The sequence below is a fragment of the Lepidochelys kempii genome, chromosome 11 (genome assembly GCF_965140285.1).
Source record: "Lepidochelys kempii isolate rLepKem1 chromosome 11, rLepKem1.hap1, whole genome shotgun sequence".
Classification (NCBI taxonomy): domain Eukaryota; kingdom Metazoa; phylum Chordata; order Testudines; family Cheloniidae; genus Lepidochelys; species Lepidochelys kempii.
This window is the reverse complement of record NC_136390.1, coordinates 18,401,370-18,419,527: the sequence shown is the minus strand read 5'-3', so window position 1 is coordinate 18,419,527 and position 18,158 is coordinate 18,401,370. Positions and strand designations below refer to the sequence as shown.

Below are 18,158 nucleotides of genomic sequence, written 5' to 3'. Positions count from 1 at the left end.
TTATTTTTTAAATCCATTTAAGCATTTGAATGGTCCTTTACAATATGTGCTAACCACTTAGGCTAAACAATCTGTTCCACCTTGCATTTTGCTATGAAGCTGGAACTTCCTTTCCCAGACCTGAAGAAGATCTCTGTGTGGCTCGAAAGCTTGTCTCTCTCACCAACGGAAGAATGTATCACCTCACCCACCTTGTCTATTTAAACATCTGTAAGAAGCAAAGCTAAAAAGGTTATGGGGAGGGTGGGAGGAAGGGACTGCTATGAGAATTAAGCCATCCTTTCTCCACTTTGAAGTTCAATTAAAACAAGTTGGTGGAGAAATCATCTAACATTTAAATAACTGAAGAATTTATCCTTTAGATACTTACAGACTTTACAGGAGAGTTTGACAGGAAAGACAATGTCTTCTGTGCCTTCTACTCACTGAACTTCCATTGAAGGGCTTGCTGGACTGAGTGCAATTAAGTTTAACTGAAGCCACTTTATGTAGCTTCCTTTTCCTCATGCATAAACATCTAGGCCCAGATCCACAAAGGGATGTAGGCGTTGCAGTGCTGCCTTTTAGGTGCCTAGAAAAATTACTGGAACAACAATGTGATCCACAAAGCTTGAGTTAGGTGCCCTGGTTCCCCATAAGTTGAATGGTAAGAGAGGTGCTTAAGAGCAGGATCCACAAAAGCCAGCATGCTAAGCAAGAACCCACCTAAGCTAGTCAATAGCAGATGCCAATGAGAGAGGTGAGTCCTTAACCCTGCTCCTCTCACAGAGTTTGGTGCCTAAGTCTGGAATGCATGGAGGCCCTTATCTCTAACAATCCACAGCCAGACACCCCTCTTCTGGAGCCAGGTGGCTTAGGTGCCTAAGTTGTTTCTTGCAAGGTGTAGTTATGTGTTGACTAACTTCATGAAGCAGCAGCAACTGCCTCCCTTATACCTTTAGCCCAGTGGCAGAGTACCCACATGGGATGTAGGAGACCCCTGCTTCAAGTCTTCCCTCTGCCTGATGAGAAGAAGGGATCGGAATGGGGGTTTCTTACCTCTCGGGTAAGTGACCTAGCCATTGGACTACTAGATATTCTCACGTGGGTCTTTTTCCATTGCTCTTGTTAAAGTTGTTCCACTTTAATTACATATTAATTGGGTCTGAGAAAATGAGAAGCATTCTATATGCCAGTAGCTAGGGAATTTACCTGAGAGGTCGAGTAGCCTTGTTCAAATCCCTTCTCATCAAGCAGAGGACAAACTTGAAACAGGAGGTCTTCCATATTTTGAATGAGTACCATAACCACTGGACTAAAGGTTCTAAAGTAAGTCCCTGTCTTCCTTCTCTTCCCCTACCCTGATGTTTTTGTGTGAAGTTACGCAGCCTTTGAGCATGCTTTCCAGATTGGATCCTACACCAAGATTGGGAGAGGAATGTTTACCCTCCCATGCTTTGTGGATTGACCTGGGGTTTAGGTGGGAGATAGCTGTCCAGGTGCCTGGAATGAGGCAGCAGTGCACATGCCCAGAGGCAAAAACCTAGGTGTCTAGGGAACTTCTATTGCAAAAACGTAGGCACCTACTGAGTTTAGGCACCTATAGGGTTAGGCAATAACTAAGTGGAGATTTTGTGGATCACTGTGTCACCTAAAACTGGGATTTTAGGCATCTAAATTCCTTCGTAGGATATTAATTTAGACCCTGGAATGTATCTATCTAAGGGCCTGGTGCTGTGAGGTGCTGAGTGTCTACTAAGAGGTGCTGAGTACCCTTAGCTCCCATTGAATTTCTGTACTCTTCCATAGAGTCTTCTCAGAGAAATAATATAGATAAGACCTGAATCCTAATGTGTAAAGTAAGCAAAAAATGGAAAAAAAACCCCCCTTACCCTTAAAAAAGACTTCTAAGCCTTTCAGGCTTTTTCATATACTACAAAGAAGCAAAAACAGGTGCAAGCTCAGTTTTTTTCATTTGCAGTTCACCACAGGCTGATGCTGAACACCAGCAATTCTCATAGATATCATCTTTCAGGTTCAGTCTGTAAAGTAGGGTGGAGGTGTTCAGCTACATTAGGAATTCAGGTCTTGTCTGTCTTGCTTTTCCTGGAAGATTCTCTGGAAGACTAGAGAACTAGTGAGATTATGACATCGCAAGTAGCAGTGTACTGAAACCTGAGCAAATGAAAGGGGAAAGAATAAGGGCAAAGCATTATCTTTCCGACGACTTAAAAATACTTTTAGGAAGAGATTGTCCAGGCAGTCACCCAACAATACTGAAAGCCCAGGTTTCAACCTACCCTTCACCATCCAAGAAAACTGGGACATTCTAGATAAAGAAAATAATTTTGTCAGCTGGGGAAGGTGTTCTAGACTGAGAATAAAAACATAAAATAAAAAATTAGAAACAACTATTAATATATTTTCACATTTAAAACATGCAGCTTTATTCATGAAGAATACCCTTTTAAGTGAATGGAACATTGAATCACACTGTCAATTATTTATGTATTAATATTTACATTGTGATCATTAGGGTTAATAGTTAACAGCTGAAATAAATGGGGGAAATTCACAACTCTCATTGAGCTATTTGTTTTTTCAAGAAACCTGGTACTGATAACTCTGCATTGATTTGTATTCAGAAGATTATCATCATCACAATTGAAAGAAATGAAATCTCTGTAGAAAAGCAGGGATCCCAAAAATCTGCAGGTACAACCTAAATCCTTAGGACACAGAAATTCCCACATGTGGATTTCTAGTGCCCTTACTTTTACTTTGAGGATACCAGTAAATACTATCATTTATATGTAGATTTTATTTGACATTGATTTGGTAGCAATACACATGTGTATACACGTACACAAATATATAAAAGGATACAGTATTATCGCTGAAATTTGGTCTCTGTTAAGGTTATTCAAATTGTTTTCTGTCAAGACCCAAAAATGCCAGAGCATTGCCAGCTTTGAGTTTATCCTGTAAAAGAATGTACATTTTTATAGAGAAACTTACAACTGTTGTGTATGTTAACACCTAAGGTCTGGAAACAGGTTTTTATTAATAATGTCTCAGGACATCTCTTTCTGTGGAATTACCTGCTGGAGGAGGCCTGGGATGCGGGAGCCATGAAATGATCTTACGAGGATTCCCCCATATCAGTCTATGGGGGTGGGGCAGAGAGTTTTCCCTAACTGTCCCACAAAATGAGATCTGCTTCCACTCTCGGGACCTGGTAGATTCCTACAGAGCTGAACAGATTCCAAGAGATCCACAAGGCTCTGTGTCTTCATATTGGCTCTGGGGTCCCCACCCTTGTCTCCTTGGCTGCACAATTCCACACTGCCATATTGTTCACTCTTCATTTCCTGATTCACTATGGAGTGTATTGTAGAAGCTTGCTGCATAGCTCACAGCTTTCCTAAGCCATTTAGGCCCTAATTCAGCAGTCTATTCCTATTCAACAAAGCACTTAAGCACATACTTAAGTATTATCGAAGTCAAGCATGTGCATGTGCTTTCAGTGCTGTGGGGAACTGGTTCTTAAAGACTAAGAGGCTGATCCCATGCCCTCTGAAGTCAATGGAAAACTCTCATTGACTTCTTAGCACCTTAGATCAGGCCCTAAAAATGGAAGCTTAAAAACTGAAATAAAAAATGTAAAGAATTGTACCTTTAGTCCATTATCAAACTCTTCCATAGAATCAATCAGTTTTCCAGGTTCTAGTTCCCCCAGTGGAAAAGGGTAATCTGTTCCCAAAAGAACTTTGTCCTGCAAACAGAGAAACAAGTTGGGCATTTCATAATGAAATAAAAAAGCTGCATATCCTCTGTGGGGTTCTTAAAAACAGTATACAATGATGAGTATATGCCGCACCGATTTTCTGTAGTATCTATGTTTCAGTCATCTTAAGATTCTAAGTTTTGTTCTCTAAAAAAAACCCCAAACCCTGAAAAGAACACTTCCCAAGGTTTCCTTTATTTTGTACAAACAATTTTGAAAGAACTGATTTTTGTATAGAAGGGGGGAGATTGACTGAACCCAAGAACAATGATTTTAAGGGCTAGCTATGCTTGGGTGTATTTTCATCTTGATACATGGAAAGTTCAACATGTAAATCCTTGGCATATGGAAAGAACATATATCCCTTTGCAGGAATGTGTTGAACAATGAAACCCTTCCTAGTTTGGTTAACTGAAGTAATCTGATATTGCCTTGAAATGTATAAAACAAAGTATCCAATGCTAATCTTCTTTGGGTTCTGACCTGGGTTGACTGCGATACACTGATTCATAATGGGGTCATGACCGGTTCTTGGTCATGTGGTCCCACAGTTAAGTTGCCTGTAAAGGGGAAAAGATGGGTTTATTTCCTTTATGGTATGTACAGAACATTTGAAAGGATAGCATAAAAAAAGCTTAGTTTTATTTCTGCTTGATTTTCCCATTAGAAATCCATATCTTGTGTACCTTGAAGGATTCTGTGGTAATTGGAAAACTAATGGAATTAGGACATTGTAAGAGACCAGAGACTAAAAGCTGTGCAATTGAGATGGGGAGAGAATTTTAACTAGGCTGTTTAAAACACCTTTTTGATCAGATGGTTTCCCCAGTTTGTTCTATATGTTGTCCACACAAACTCTATCTACCAAGTGAAAACTTACTGCCTTCCTGACTCTCCCGCCGGCATAATTAAACCACCCCTAACAAGCGGTGGTAGCTATGTTGGCAGGAGAGTGTCTCCCACCGACATAGCGCTGTCCATACCGTACCTGTACTTTTGTTCATCAGGGGGTGGTTTTTTTCACACCTTGACTGACAATAAAGTTACCAACAAAAGTGCTAGTGTAGACATAGCCTTAGAGTGTCACGGTTCAATACAAGGTGTAACAGATATTTTTAGCATAAGCAGTTAACACATATCAGGGGACCAATGTGAAGTGGCTGATTAACACCCCTCCAGTCATAGGGAGAAAAGGAGGTGGGAGGGAAGCAGCTGGGTGTGTGTGTGTGTTGTTAGTGGGTTACAGATTATTGTAATAAGATTGGTTTAGCAGTGACACTCTGAATTAGGTTCCCAGACCTGAAGAAGAGCTCTAGGTAGGCTCAAAAGCTTGTCTCTCTCACCAACAGAAGTTGGACCAATAAAAGATATTACCACACTGACCTTGTCTCTCTGTCCTGGGGTCAACACAGTTAAAACAACACTGCATATATTTTTAGAATCAGAGTTTAGAGCCAGAAAGGACCACGAGATCATCTAGTCTGACCTCCTGTATATCACAGGCCATCAGCACCACCCAGCATCTGCATACTAAATCCAACAACCACAACTTTTGAATGCTTGGGGTTGGCAGTACTTAAATAAAGTTATGAAGCATGTTCTCAGGTGTTTTAGGACAGGATTTCTTTTGCTTATTTGCCAAATGCTGCTTATTTTTTCTGTCTCCAGTAGGTGTCACCCTGGGGTCTATACAAGAAGATATATGAAAGTGTAGAATCTGCAAATTGGTTGTATTTTGTATGTGTACATCTGCTTTGCTACAAAAATCTTGGGGTTAGATTAGAATAGGAGAATATATACCATTTTTTTCTGCTAATACAATTTCTGAGAACAGTTTACATGAGAAACGTATTAGGGTCTGTGTATTTAAACACCTCAGGATGCTACTTGGTTTACAGTATGTTTTACTGATATTGGGACATTTTCTGCTCCAGAATACACACCTGGGAGAGAAACATCGTTTCTTCTGTGTGCAACATAAGATACTCTAGAATATTAGTAGATGGATTTATTTGGAAAGGAGAATGAAATTCAATTTAGCATGTCAGATAAGATCAGCCAATCTAGGGAGATTCTTACATTTTTATTTAAGGTTCCTTATGTGAGCCAGAACAGAAGAAAGTCTGACATGCTGGTTTTTGTTCCTCTTTCACTAGAATCTTTGATGTAAACTATCCCAATTTAGTTTTTGTTGTTAGTTTCCTCTGATTTAAAGTATTTTACAGCTGATCACTGTACTACCAATGAACTGATCTGATGAACTGCAGATAAATAAGGACCTCTGAGAATACTGTAGCTCTGCCACTGATTTGCTGAATGGTTTTGGACAAATCAGCTTCTCTGTGCTTCGGTTTTATCACCGTCTATAAAATGGTGACTGTAATGCCTATTCACAGCCACCACCCTCCCAGAAGTATAGTGAGGATTCATTAGTTAATGTTTATAAAGCACTTTGAAGATGTTATTTATTAATTATCTAACAGTATGGCGTAAATCCTTTTTCCCACTGAGGATTTGTAGTTTGACATATGAATAGATCCACTTAATATTGCAGCTCTGCTTTAAATAAGACATAGATATCAGGTAGGGCTGTCAAACAATTAAAAAAATTAATCGTGATTAATTGTGAGATTAAAAAAAATTGCAATTAATCACAGTTTTAATTGCACTGTTAAACAATAATAGAATACCATTTATTTAAATATTTTTGGATGTTTTCTATATTTTCAAATATATTGATTTCCGTTACAACACAGAATACAGAGTGTACAGTGCTTATCTTTTATTATATTTGATTACAAATATTTGCACTGTAAAAAAGATAAAACAAAAGAAATAGCATTTTTCAACTCACCTCATACAAGTACTGTAGTGCGATCTCTATCGTGAAAGTGCAACTTACAAATGTGGAATTTTTTTTTGATACATAACTGAACTAAAAAACAAAACAATATAAAACTTTAGAGCCTACAAGTCAATTCAGCCCTTCTTCTATTTCAGCCAATTGCTAAGGCAAACAAGTTTGTTTACATTTACAGGAGATAATGTTGCTCGCTTCTTATTTACAATGTCACCTGAAAGTGAGAACAGGCATTCACATTGCACTGTTGTAGTGGAAGTTGCAAGGCATTTATGTGCCAGATATGCTAAACATTTGTATGCCCCTTCATGCTTTGGGCATTATTCCAGAGGACATACTTCCATGCTGATTACAAGTTCTGATTGATAACGATCCAAAGCAGTGCGGACTGATGCATGTTCATTTTCATCATCTGAGTCAGATGCCACCAACAGAAGGTTGATTTTCATTTTTGGTGGTTTGGGTTCAGTAATTTCTGCATTGGAGTGTTGCTCTTTTCAGACTTCTGACAGCATGTTCCACACCTTGTTCCTCTGATTTTGGAAGGCACTTCAGATTCTTAAACGTTAGGTCGAGTGTTGCAGCTATCTTTAGAAATCTCACATTGATACCTTCTTTGTGTTTTGTCAGATCTGCAGCAAAACTGTTCTTAAATTGAACAACTAGGTCATCATCTGAGACTGCTATAATATGAAATATATGACAGAATGCGGGTAAAACCACAGAGCAGGAGACATACAATTCTCCTCCAAGGAGTTCAGTCACAAATTTAATTAACACGTTATTTTTTTAACAAGCGTCATCAGTTTGGAAGCATGTCCTCTGGAATGGTGGCCAAAACAAACATGAAGGGGCGTATGAATGTTTAGCATATCTGGCAATGCCAACTATAAAAGTGCCATGTGAACACCTGTTCTCACCGGGCAGCATTATCTCCCGTAAATGTAAACAACCTTGTTTGTCTTAGCAATTGGCTGAAGAAGAAATAAGACTGAGTAGATTTGTAGGCTCTAAAGTTTTACATTGTTTTGGTTTTGAGTGCAGTTATGGAACAAAAAAAATCTACATTTGTAAGTTGCACTTTCACGATAGAGATCGCACTATAGTACTTTATGAGGTGAATTGAAAAATACTATTTCTTTTGTTTATATTTTTTACAGTGAAAATATTTGTAATATAAAGTGAGCACTGTACACTTTGTATTCTGTATTGTAATTGAAATCAATATATTTGAAAATGTAGAAAACTTCCAAAAATATTTATAATAAACATTCTATTATTTATAATAAGTATTCTATTATTGTTTAACAGTGCAACTAAAACCGCAATTAACCATGATTAATTTTTTTAATTCAGTTAATTTATTTTGAGTTAATCGCTTGAGTTAACTGTGGCTAATTGACAGCCCTAACTGCTGGTGATTAACCTACGTGGACATTTTTACTCAAAAGAACTGTAACTGTAACATAATTTGTTTCACAGTGATAGAAGGCCTGAAACTTAAAGTACCAGAATCTGAAAGAGCATCAGGCTCTTCTTTTTCAGTTAGTGACTTTATGTGAGAAAGGAGCCAGCAAACAGAACTGTAAACAGGGAAGTTTGAGTGGGAGTTCTGTTGGAGGAAAAGATATTTGACTTAGGTGAGAAGGCAATGACAGATACAGAGGCAGCAGTGGTAGTGACCCAAGCAGTGGAAGACACAATGAAGATGACTGGATGTGACATGTACATGATCCTGGATGGGGTACCCGAAAAGAGTTTCGTCTGCATGAAGTGCCGCCTGATAGAGCTGATGGAAGAAAAGATCCGAGGATTGGAGATGCAGGTGGAAACTCTAGTTGAGTTTAGAAGGGGATTCGAGTGGTTGATGGAGCAAAGACATGAGGAGGCTGAAGGGAAAAGCTCAGACTTGCAGATGGAAGCAGGACTGAACAACTCTGAGGGGATACTGCTGGGTGAGAAAAGTGGACAGTGGAAGTATATGACTAAGAGAACCAGGCAGAGGAGAAGACGGGCTAGTGAAGGAGAAATAGAGCTCAGGAACAGGTTTGCGAAGTTGGAAAATGAAGAAGGGGCACAGCAGGTGGTCACTGAAGGTGAGAGGGCAAGGAAGAAGAGAAGAGCAGCTAGTCCTATAAGAAGAGGGCAAGAGTCAATGGAGATAACACCAAATATGAGCCCCAGAAGGACATGGGATGGGTTACAGGGAATTGCAAGGGACAATAGAAATTGAGAGGACTTGCAGCCAGAGGGAACAGGGGATAGACTGGAGAATCGCACCGTCACCAGGAAAAGGCAGGTCTACATGACTGGGGACTCCTTACTGACAAGAACAGACAGGTCTGTAACAAGAGCTGATCAAGAGAACAGAAGGGTGTCTGCCAGGTGCTAAGATATGGGATGTGGACATGAGGCTGAAGAGGATCCTAATGGGAGTGGTGAAGAATCCACCGATTGTCCTTCGTGTGGGAACAAATGATACAGCTAGATTCTCGCTGGAACGTATCAACGGAGACTGTGCCAGGCTGGGGAAGACACTTAAGGAAATTGAGGCTCAGGTGATCACCAGTGGGATTCTGCCTGTTCCTAGAGAAGGGCAACAAAGGTGTGAAAAGATTATGATGCTCAACAGATGGCTCAGGCACTGGTGCTATAAGGAGGGCTTTGGGATGTATGGCCACTGGAAAGCATTCATGGACAGAGGATGGCCTTCATCTGAGTATGGAGGGAAATAGACTTCTAGGTTGGAGGCTGGCACAACTGATCAAGAGAGCTTTAAATTAGGAATCTGGGGGAGATGGTTGGGAGATGTCCAGGTAATCTCCATGCCAGATTTTAACATTGAGAGGGAAGAAAACGAAGTAAGAAAGGATACAGCTGTGGTTAGGAGAATGGACATAAGGAGGAAGAGTAGTGTACATACCAGTCTAATAGGTGATACTGGCGGAAGAATGACCGTGCCTAATCGGGTAAAGAATGTGAGCAAGGCTAAACAGCAAAAATTAAGATGTTTGTACACCAGTGCGAGGAGCCTAGGTAACAAAATGGAGGAACTAGAGCTACTGGTGCAGGAAGTGAAACCAGATATTCTAGGGAGAACAGAAACATGGGGGAATAGTCGTCATGACTGGCCTACAGGTATTGAAGGGTAGGTGCTGTTTAGGAAAGACAGAAATAAAGGCAAAGGTGGTGGAGTAGCATTGTATATCAACGATGAGGTAGACTGTAAAGAAACAAGACGTGATGGAATGGATAAGACAGAGTGTCCGGGCAAAAATCACATTGGGGAAGAAAGCTACTAGAGCCTCCCCTGGGATAGTGTTTAGGGTGTGCTATAGACCGCCGGGATCCGATATGGATAAAGACCTCTTTGATGTTTTTAATGAAGTAAATATTAATGGGAATTGTGTGATCATGGGAGACTAACTTCCCAGATACAGACTGGAGGACAAGTGCTAGTAATAATAATAGGGCTCAGATTTTCCTGGATGTGATAGCTGATGGATTCCTTCACCAAGCAGTTGCTGAACCAACAAGAGGGGATGCCATTTTAGATTTGGTTTTGGTGAGTAGTGAGGACCTCATAGAAGAAATGGTTGTAGGGGACAACTTTGGTTCGTGCGATCATGAGCTAATTCAGTTCAAACTAAATGGAAGGATAAACAAAAATAGATCTGTGACTAGGGTTTTTGATTTCAAAAGAGCTAACTTAAAAAAATTAAGGAAATTAGTTAGGGAAGTGGATTGGACTGAAGAACTTGTGGATCTAAAGGCGGAGGAGGCCTGGAATTACTTCAAGTCAAAGCTGCAGAAACTATCAGAAGCCTGCATCTGAAGAAAGGGGAAATAATTCATAGGCAGGAATTGTAGACCAAGCTGGATGAGCAAGCATCTTAAAGAGGTGATTAGGAAAAAGCAGAAAGCCTACAAGGAGTGGAAGATGGGAGGGATTAGCAAGGAAAGCTACCTTATTGAGGTCAGAACATGTAGAGAAAAAGTCAGAAAGGCCAAAAGCCATGTAGAGTGCCATGGACCTTGCAAAGGGAATTAAAACCAATAGTAAAAGGTTCTATAGCCATATAAATAAGAAGAAAATAAAGAAAGAAGAAGTGGGACCACTAAACACTGAGGATGGAGTGGAGGTTAAGGATAATCTAGACATGGCCCAATATCTAAACAAATCCTTTGCCTCAGTCTTTAATGAGGAGCTTAGGGATAATGGTAGGACAACAAATGGGAAGGAGGACATGGAGGTAGATATTACCACATCCAAGGTAGAAGCCAAACTTGAACAGCTTAATGGGACTAAATCGGGGAGCCCAGATAATCTTCATCCAAGAATATTAAAAGAACTGGCACATGAAATTGCAAGCCCATTAGCAAAAATTTTTAATGAATCTGTAAACTCAGGGGTTGTACCATATGACTGGAGAATTGCTAACATAGTTCCTATTTTTAAGAAAGGAAAAAAAAAGTGATCCGGGTAACTACAGGCCTGTTAGTTTGACAGCTGTAGTATGCAAGGTCTTAGAAAAAATTTTGAAGGAGAAAGTAGTTAAGGACATTGAGGTCAATGGTAATTGGGACAAAATACAACATGGTTTTACAAAAGGAAGATCGTGTCAAATCAACCCAATCTCCTTCTTTGAGAAGGTAACATATTTTTTAGACAAAGGAAATGCAGTGGATCTAATTTACCTTAATTTCAGCAAGGCATTTGATACGGTTCCATATGGGGAATGATTAGCTAAATTGGAAAAGATGGGGATCAATATATAAATTGAAAGGTGGTTAAGGAACTGGTTAAAGGGGAGACTACAATGGGTCACACTGAAAGGTGAACTGTCAGGCTGGAAGGAGGTTACTAGTGGAGTTCCTCAGGGATCGATTTTGGGACCAATCTTATTTAATCTTTTTATTACTGACCTTGGCACAAAAAGAGGGAGTGTGCTAATAAAGTTTGTGGATGACAGAAAGCTGGGAGGTATTGCCAATACAGAGAAGGACCGGGATATCATACAGGAAGGTCTGGATGACCTTGTAAACTGGAGTAATAGTAATAGGATGAAATTTAATAGTGAAAAGTGCAAGGTCATGCATTTAGGGATTAATAACAAGAATTTTAGTTATAAACTGGGGACGCATCACTTGGAAGTAACAGAGGAAGAGAAGGACCTCGGAGTATTGGTTGATCACAGGATGACTAGGAGCCGCCAATGTGATATGGCAGTGAAAAAAGCTAATGCAATCTTGGGATGCATCAGGCGAAGTATTTCCAGTAGAGATAAGGAGGTGTTAGTACCATTATACAAGGCACTGGTGAGACCTCATCTGTAATATTGTGTGCAATTCTGGTCTCCCATGTTTAAGAAAGATGAATTCAAACTGGAACAGATACAGAGGAGGACTACTAGGATGATCTGAGGAATGGAAAACCTGTCTTATGAAAGGAGACTCAAAGAGCTTGGCTTGTTTAGCTTAACCAAAAGAAGACTGAGAGGAGATATGATTGCGCTCTATAAATATATCAGAGGGATAAATACCATGGAGGGAGAAGAATTATTTAAACTCAGTACCAATGTGGACACAAGAACAAATGGATATAAATTGGCCATCAGGAAGTTTAAACTTGAAATTAGATGAAGGTTTCTAACCATCAGAGGAGTGAAGTTCTGGAACAGCCTTCCAAGCGAAGCAGTGGGGGCAAAAGACATATCTGGCTTCAAGACTAAGCTTGATAAGTTTATGAAAGGGATGATACGATGGGATAGCCTAATTTTGGCAATTAATTGATCTTCAACTATTAGCGGTAGATATGTCCAATGACCTGTGATGGGATGTTATATGGGGTGGGATCTGAGTTACTACAGAAAATTCTTTCCTGGGTGTCTGGCTGGTGAGTCTTGCCCACATGCTCAGGGTTTAGCTGATCGCCATATTTGGGGTTGGGGAGGAATTTTCCTCCAGGGCAGATTGGCAGAGGCCCTGGGGGGTTTTCGCCTTCCTCTGCAGCGTGGGGCACAGGTCACTTGCTGGAGGATTCTCTGCACCTCGAATTCTTTAAACCACGATTTGAGGACTTCAATAGCTCAGACATAGGTTAGAGGTTTGTTACAGGAGTGGGTGGGTGAGATTCTGTGGCCTGCATTGTGCAGGAGGTCAGACTAGATGATCATAATGGTCCCTTCTGACCTTAAAGTCTATGATTCTATGAAAGAGATTGTCAATATATGAAACAAGTGAGCTTCAAACAGGGCTTCAATAGTACAAATATATATTGAGGAAAGAGAAAGATACAGGTTTACTCTTGCTGGTGCACAATTATACCTCCTGGCACCAGCCTTGTGCCCCTTCCTATCAGGACTCACCCCAAGGGAGACAGCAGAGGTGCTGCACCTGGGAGGCTTTGGCTGGGAGGAGGCAGCTTTGCATTCTTCTGAGGGCCCTGTAGTAGCCTACCAGGACAAGGTCATGTGGGGATGCACTGAACTATTTTATTCTGTGGCCAGCCTGGTGATGCCCCTGGCCAGCACTGCCCAGCTTCTTGTTCTGCCTTGGCCTACTGTATGCTGTCTGGTGGATGGGAGGCTGCTGCAACTTGCATTGCTGCCTGCTCCCCTTCCACCTAACAGATGTACCTCTGGAGTCCTCCACTAGAGTTAACTGACCTATGCTGTGGGTTCTGACTAACTGAGAACGTGCACAGGGAATTTTGGAGGGATGGAGTTAAAGATACATGACTCAAAGCGGTTTCTGGGTTTTTAATATTTAAGGGCTCCTAGTCAGCATAATACACTCTGACTCCAGGTGATGGCTGTCCCCCAAATACATTAAGTTATGTCTATGCATATCTGTGCACACACCTGATGCCTTCTCAGCCTAGTTTCTGGCTATGCACTGGAGATTTCTTTGTCCTACTACTAACCTTCATCTGCAAAACCTACAGTGTCATACCAAGCCCCTTATCACGTCATTTCTCTTTTTGTTTTGAACACCATGCATTAATTTTACATTTACTGTGTTGCTAGTGCTCATGATTAAGGCTACGATTTTGTCACAGAGGTTGCAGAATTCACAGAATCTGTGACTTCCAAAGACCTCTGTGACTTCAGCCCCTGCAGCTGGGAGCTGCAGAGTCCTGCTGCCTCCTGTAGCGGCAGGGAGCTTACCCCCACCGCCTAAGACAGCAGGTACCCCCACAGCTCCCAGCCACTGCGGGGGACCGGGAGATCCCTGCAGCTTCCTGGCCACTGTGGTTGGGGAGGTGGACCCCCATAGTCCCTGGCTGCAACGGGGAGAGCAGGGGGACCCTGGCAGCTCCCCACTGTGGCGATGGCAGGGGACCCCAGCAACCCCTGGCCGCCACGGGGAGCACAGGGGGAGCCAGGCAGCTCCCCACTGCAGTGATGGCAGGGGGACCCTGGCAGTTTCCCATGGCAGCAGCAGGGGGACACCCGCTTCTCCCCACTGCTGCGGTGGGGCATGGATACCCCCGCAGCTTCCTGGCCACCATGGCAGGGCAGGGGGCAGCTCCCCACAGCGATGGCAGCAGGGGAACCCGCACAGATCTCCTCCACCATGGGGGCCAAGGGGACCCGCACAACTCCTCTCTGCCGAAGGATGGGCAGGGGGACTCCCGCAGTTCCATACTGCTGCAGTGGCGGGGGATTTCTGCAGATCCCCATCCCTGGGGAGGGGGCAAGGGGCTCTGCAGCTCCCCTCCACCATGGGTGGGGGCAGAGGGACCCTGGAGCTCTGAGCCCCCATGGGTGGTGAGGGCCAGAGAGCTCCCAGCCACTAGCAGCTGCCACAGTCCCTTCCCATTTTATCATGGATATTTTTAGTGAAAGTCAGCGACAGGTCACAGGCTTCCGTTAATTTTTCATTATTGCCTGTAACCTGGCTGTGACTTTTACTAAAAATATCAATGACAAAATCTTAGCTTTACTCATGATTTCATTGCGAGTCTTGCAGTATATGGTGGGGGGGTTTTAAATGTCCCAGCTTCTGGAGACAAGTGATTATGTGAGAATCTCAGCTTTCATTTAAAAAAAAAAAGTAAATTCCCAACACCATATGAATGCAGAGAAAAGTTTTAAAACATGACCTTAAAAGTGCACAGACCAGAAGACATTGAAAAAGAACCCAACATTTGTTATTTAAAAAAACCCTCATGATTTTTAAGACAATTTTGTGATTTTGGGGGTCTGACAATTTTTACAATGCTTGGGTTTGGCAATACTGCAATGGGAAGTCAAGCTGCCATTTATTTAGGTCCAGATTTCAGCCCCCTTACTCTGTAAGTAATCACACTGGAATCAGTGAAATTACTCATGGAGAAAGAAGTGATTCAACATGAGTAAGAGTGGCAGCATTTGGCCTTTAGTATCTCCTTCAGAAGCCTGCCTGTCTAGTTTATTATATATTCACTTACTACCTCCTATGCCTGATAGAAATTATCTCAATTTGTTATGTGTTTAACTAGTTCAAGCAAAGCTTGGATTCCACAATGTTTCATGACATTTTATCAAAAGTTTTCTGAAAAAACCCATGAGCACTCCTTGCTTCCCCTTCATGCCATTTGTGCTGCTCTGGCTGAGGAGTCCCTTGTGTAGGGGAATTCCCAAGTAGTGTAAAGCTGGTGTGGCTGACTCTTTATCACCTGCTCCTGGTCCTCTCAAGTGTGGGAGGCATGCCAGGGCTAAATGGGGTGGGTGTAATTGCTCTTACGAGGCCCATTACAAACTTATACAACATAAAGCAGCACTGAGGCTGCCATTTATTCACCAAAAGCAGAAGCTGACTCTAAGGTGGTTCCCCCCCGCCCCCCACTTGATGATTATCTGTCCTGTTCATTCCCTCTGAAGCACCTGGTATTGGCCACTGTCGGAAGACAGGATACTGGGCTAGATGGACTATTGGTGTGACCCAGTATGGCTGTTCTTATGCCTTGCATGTCGCTGGGTTTGCTGTGAGTCCTACATCTCCAGCAAGGAGTGACGTATTGTGTGCAGTTGTTCCAGTTCTAGCTATCAAGAACTGTCATAAAGATAGGCCATTGCTTACTCCCTGTGTGGCCACAGCACTCAGTCCATCAATCATTGGAACATAGCTGCAGCCCCATGGAAGCCAAAGGGCATGGTGCAAAACTAGTAAAGCTTTTCCCAGGACTCAGGCATCAAAGGGATCTGCCAGTACTATTTTGTAAAATCCAGGGTAGTGATATATCTGGCTGCTTCTAGGCATTCCAACAGTTCATCTACCGTGGACATTGGGTATGCATTGAATTTGGATATAATGATAAGCATGTTGTGTCCTCTGGTTTCGGTACCAGCAATATAGGACCCCTCCACTCACGGTGAGATTATTCTCCTACCCAGAGATCTAGCATTGCTTGTAACTCCTTCCAAACTGTTTCCCATATTATCCAAGGACGCAGCCGAGGGGTCTCCTGGACTTGTTGCTCTGTTCCTGTAGCTATGTGTTGATAGATCAGGTGAGTTTGTCCCAATAGAGCTGAAAATACCGAGGAGAAAGACTTGACCAGCTGTTCACGAAAGCTTATGCTCAAATAAATTTGTTAGTCTCTAAGGTGCCACAAGTACTCCTTTTCTTTTTGTGAATACAGACTAACACGGCTGCTACTCTGAAACCTGGATCCAAAAAGTATCACAAAGTACAGTAGAAAAGCCTGGATAGAATGTACATGTTATATTATTATGATTTGTATGGTAGCATCTGAGAGCTCCAATCTAGGATCAGAGCCCCAGTGCTAGGCACTTTACAGATAAGTAACAAAAAAGACAGTCGCAGTTCCAGAGAGCTCACAACCTACATGCACTGAGCCTGATGGGGAATATCTGTGTGCCAAACATGCCGTAGGACTCGCAGTTCTGCTGCGAATGCCATAACATGCCTATAAACAAGGACAGAGTTGGGGAAATTCTGCTCAAAGTTATATCCAGTAAAGCCGTTGGAGGTGGCTGATCCTCTATTGCACTGTTCTTTTAACAATGCTTTTGACAAACAGCCTCATGAGGATTTGTTTGTTTGTAATAAACCTAGGTTGCATGGTTTCAGTTGTCATTGTGGACTTTTCATACATCTCCCACTGCATATCTATCTCTAAATTCTGGTGACTTTCACAAGCTACTTGGTCTTCACTCTGTCTTTGCTCAGTGGAACAGTAGCCTTATTATGTACAGCTTTGTGCATAGAACTCTCCTTATATTATTTTGGGTGATTAATTGTGCTATCGTGTTGCTAAGTCTTGTGGGCATCTTTGTATGGTAAGACTGTCTACACTGCACAGACACTGTGGGGGAGCTGCATGCAGGAGTAAAGGACTCACAAGTGGTGGGTATCCTGACTGAGGCCCTGATCCAAAAACCCATTCACTTCAATGGGTTGTGGACTGTGCCCAGAATGCATAATTAACTGTAATCAATTGCTTCTTACATGTTGTTGCTCTTTTTCTCTGTCTAGTAAAAAGATCCCTGTGCCAGCCATACAATCTATTAATTAGAGAGGTCTGCACAGACATCTAGTGGTGAAAGTGGGTAATTAACTAGCTTTTTAGTATTACATGGTGGGTAGAAAAACATTGGCCACGGTGTGCCTCTGAGATCTGTATGTGGAAGGGGCCCTTGTGGAAGCAACCCCCACTTCCCTGTGGAGGGCACTGTGAGGGTCCAGTGAAACGTGTGGGGAGGGAGCAAGCAGTGGCTGGGACAAGGAAGGAGAAGGATTAGACTGTATTTACAAAAAGAAAAGGAGTACTTGTGGCACCTTAGAGACTAACCAATTTATTTGCTCAAACAGCTAACACGGCTGTTACTCTGAAACCTGTATTTACAGTTTCCCTCCATGGTGGGGAGTCCCCTGCCAGATGCAGAAGCCTTGTGCGGGTTCCAGAGATCCACAGCCCAGTGACACAGGCCTTCTGTATGGATGGCTCTAAGGTCCTGCTGATCCCCATATAGATCCAAGGTTTCATGGAGTTTGGATGCTATCCTCTTGCCTGCTTCCAGAGAAAGGCAAACTCTGCACCCCATAGAGTAACTGGGGAGAAAACTGAGAGATTCCATCATTTGGCCATCTTCTGCAGATTTACCTGTGTGGAAGGGACTGTTCAGTCCCACTAGTATTTGGGACATTTCAGTTCAGGGTTGGGTTTTTTGTCCCATACTCTTATTTAAATAGGCAGCTACTATAGTATTTCCTTTCCTTTCCTTTCTACCATAACAGTTAAAATATTTAGCATTCTGTTCTGTTTAATATGCCATTCAGGATTTCCACCTGAATTCCCTTTAGTGATTTTCCAGCCTATTGCTTCCCAAGCAGAAATACGATTTGCTTTTCTCAAATAAAAGTATTTTTATGAAAACACTTGGGGATTTTGTTTATTTCTTTGGGTTTGGGATTCTTGTGATGGCTTATGAACAAAGCAAGCAGCCTAACTCAGGTGAGTGTTCTCACTGAATTGAATTGTTCGCAATCCATGGGAACAAGAATGACAAAAATTTGAAGTAT

The 18,158-nt window shown here is 42.1% G+C and overlaps 1 protein-coding gene across 1 annotated transcript in view; it reads right to left on the bottom strand.

Moving 5' to 3' along the window:
* Positions 1–2,415: 2,415 nt before the first annotated feature.
* The window catches only part of ACMSD (aminocarboxymuconate semialdehyde decarboxylase), a 59,189-nt gene continuing 43,446 nt past the window's right edge, over positions 2,416–18,158 (bottom strand). Inside the window, exons 9-10 of the mRNA XM_073305304.2 lie at positions 3,656–3,754; positions 2,416–2,961 (exon numbers count right to left, since the gene is read on the bottom strand). Coding sequence (XP_073161405.1) covers positions 2,899–2,961; positions 3,656–3,754 — 162 coding nt within the window. The 3' untranslated portion in view covers positions 2,416–2,898. The remainder of the gene's footprint in view (positions 2,962–3,655; positions 3,755–18,158) is intronic.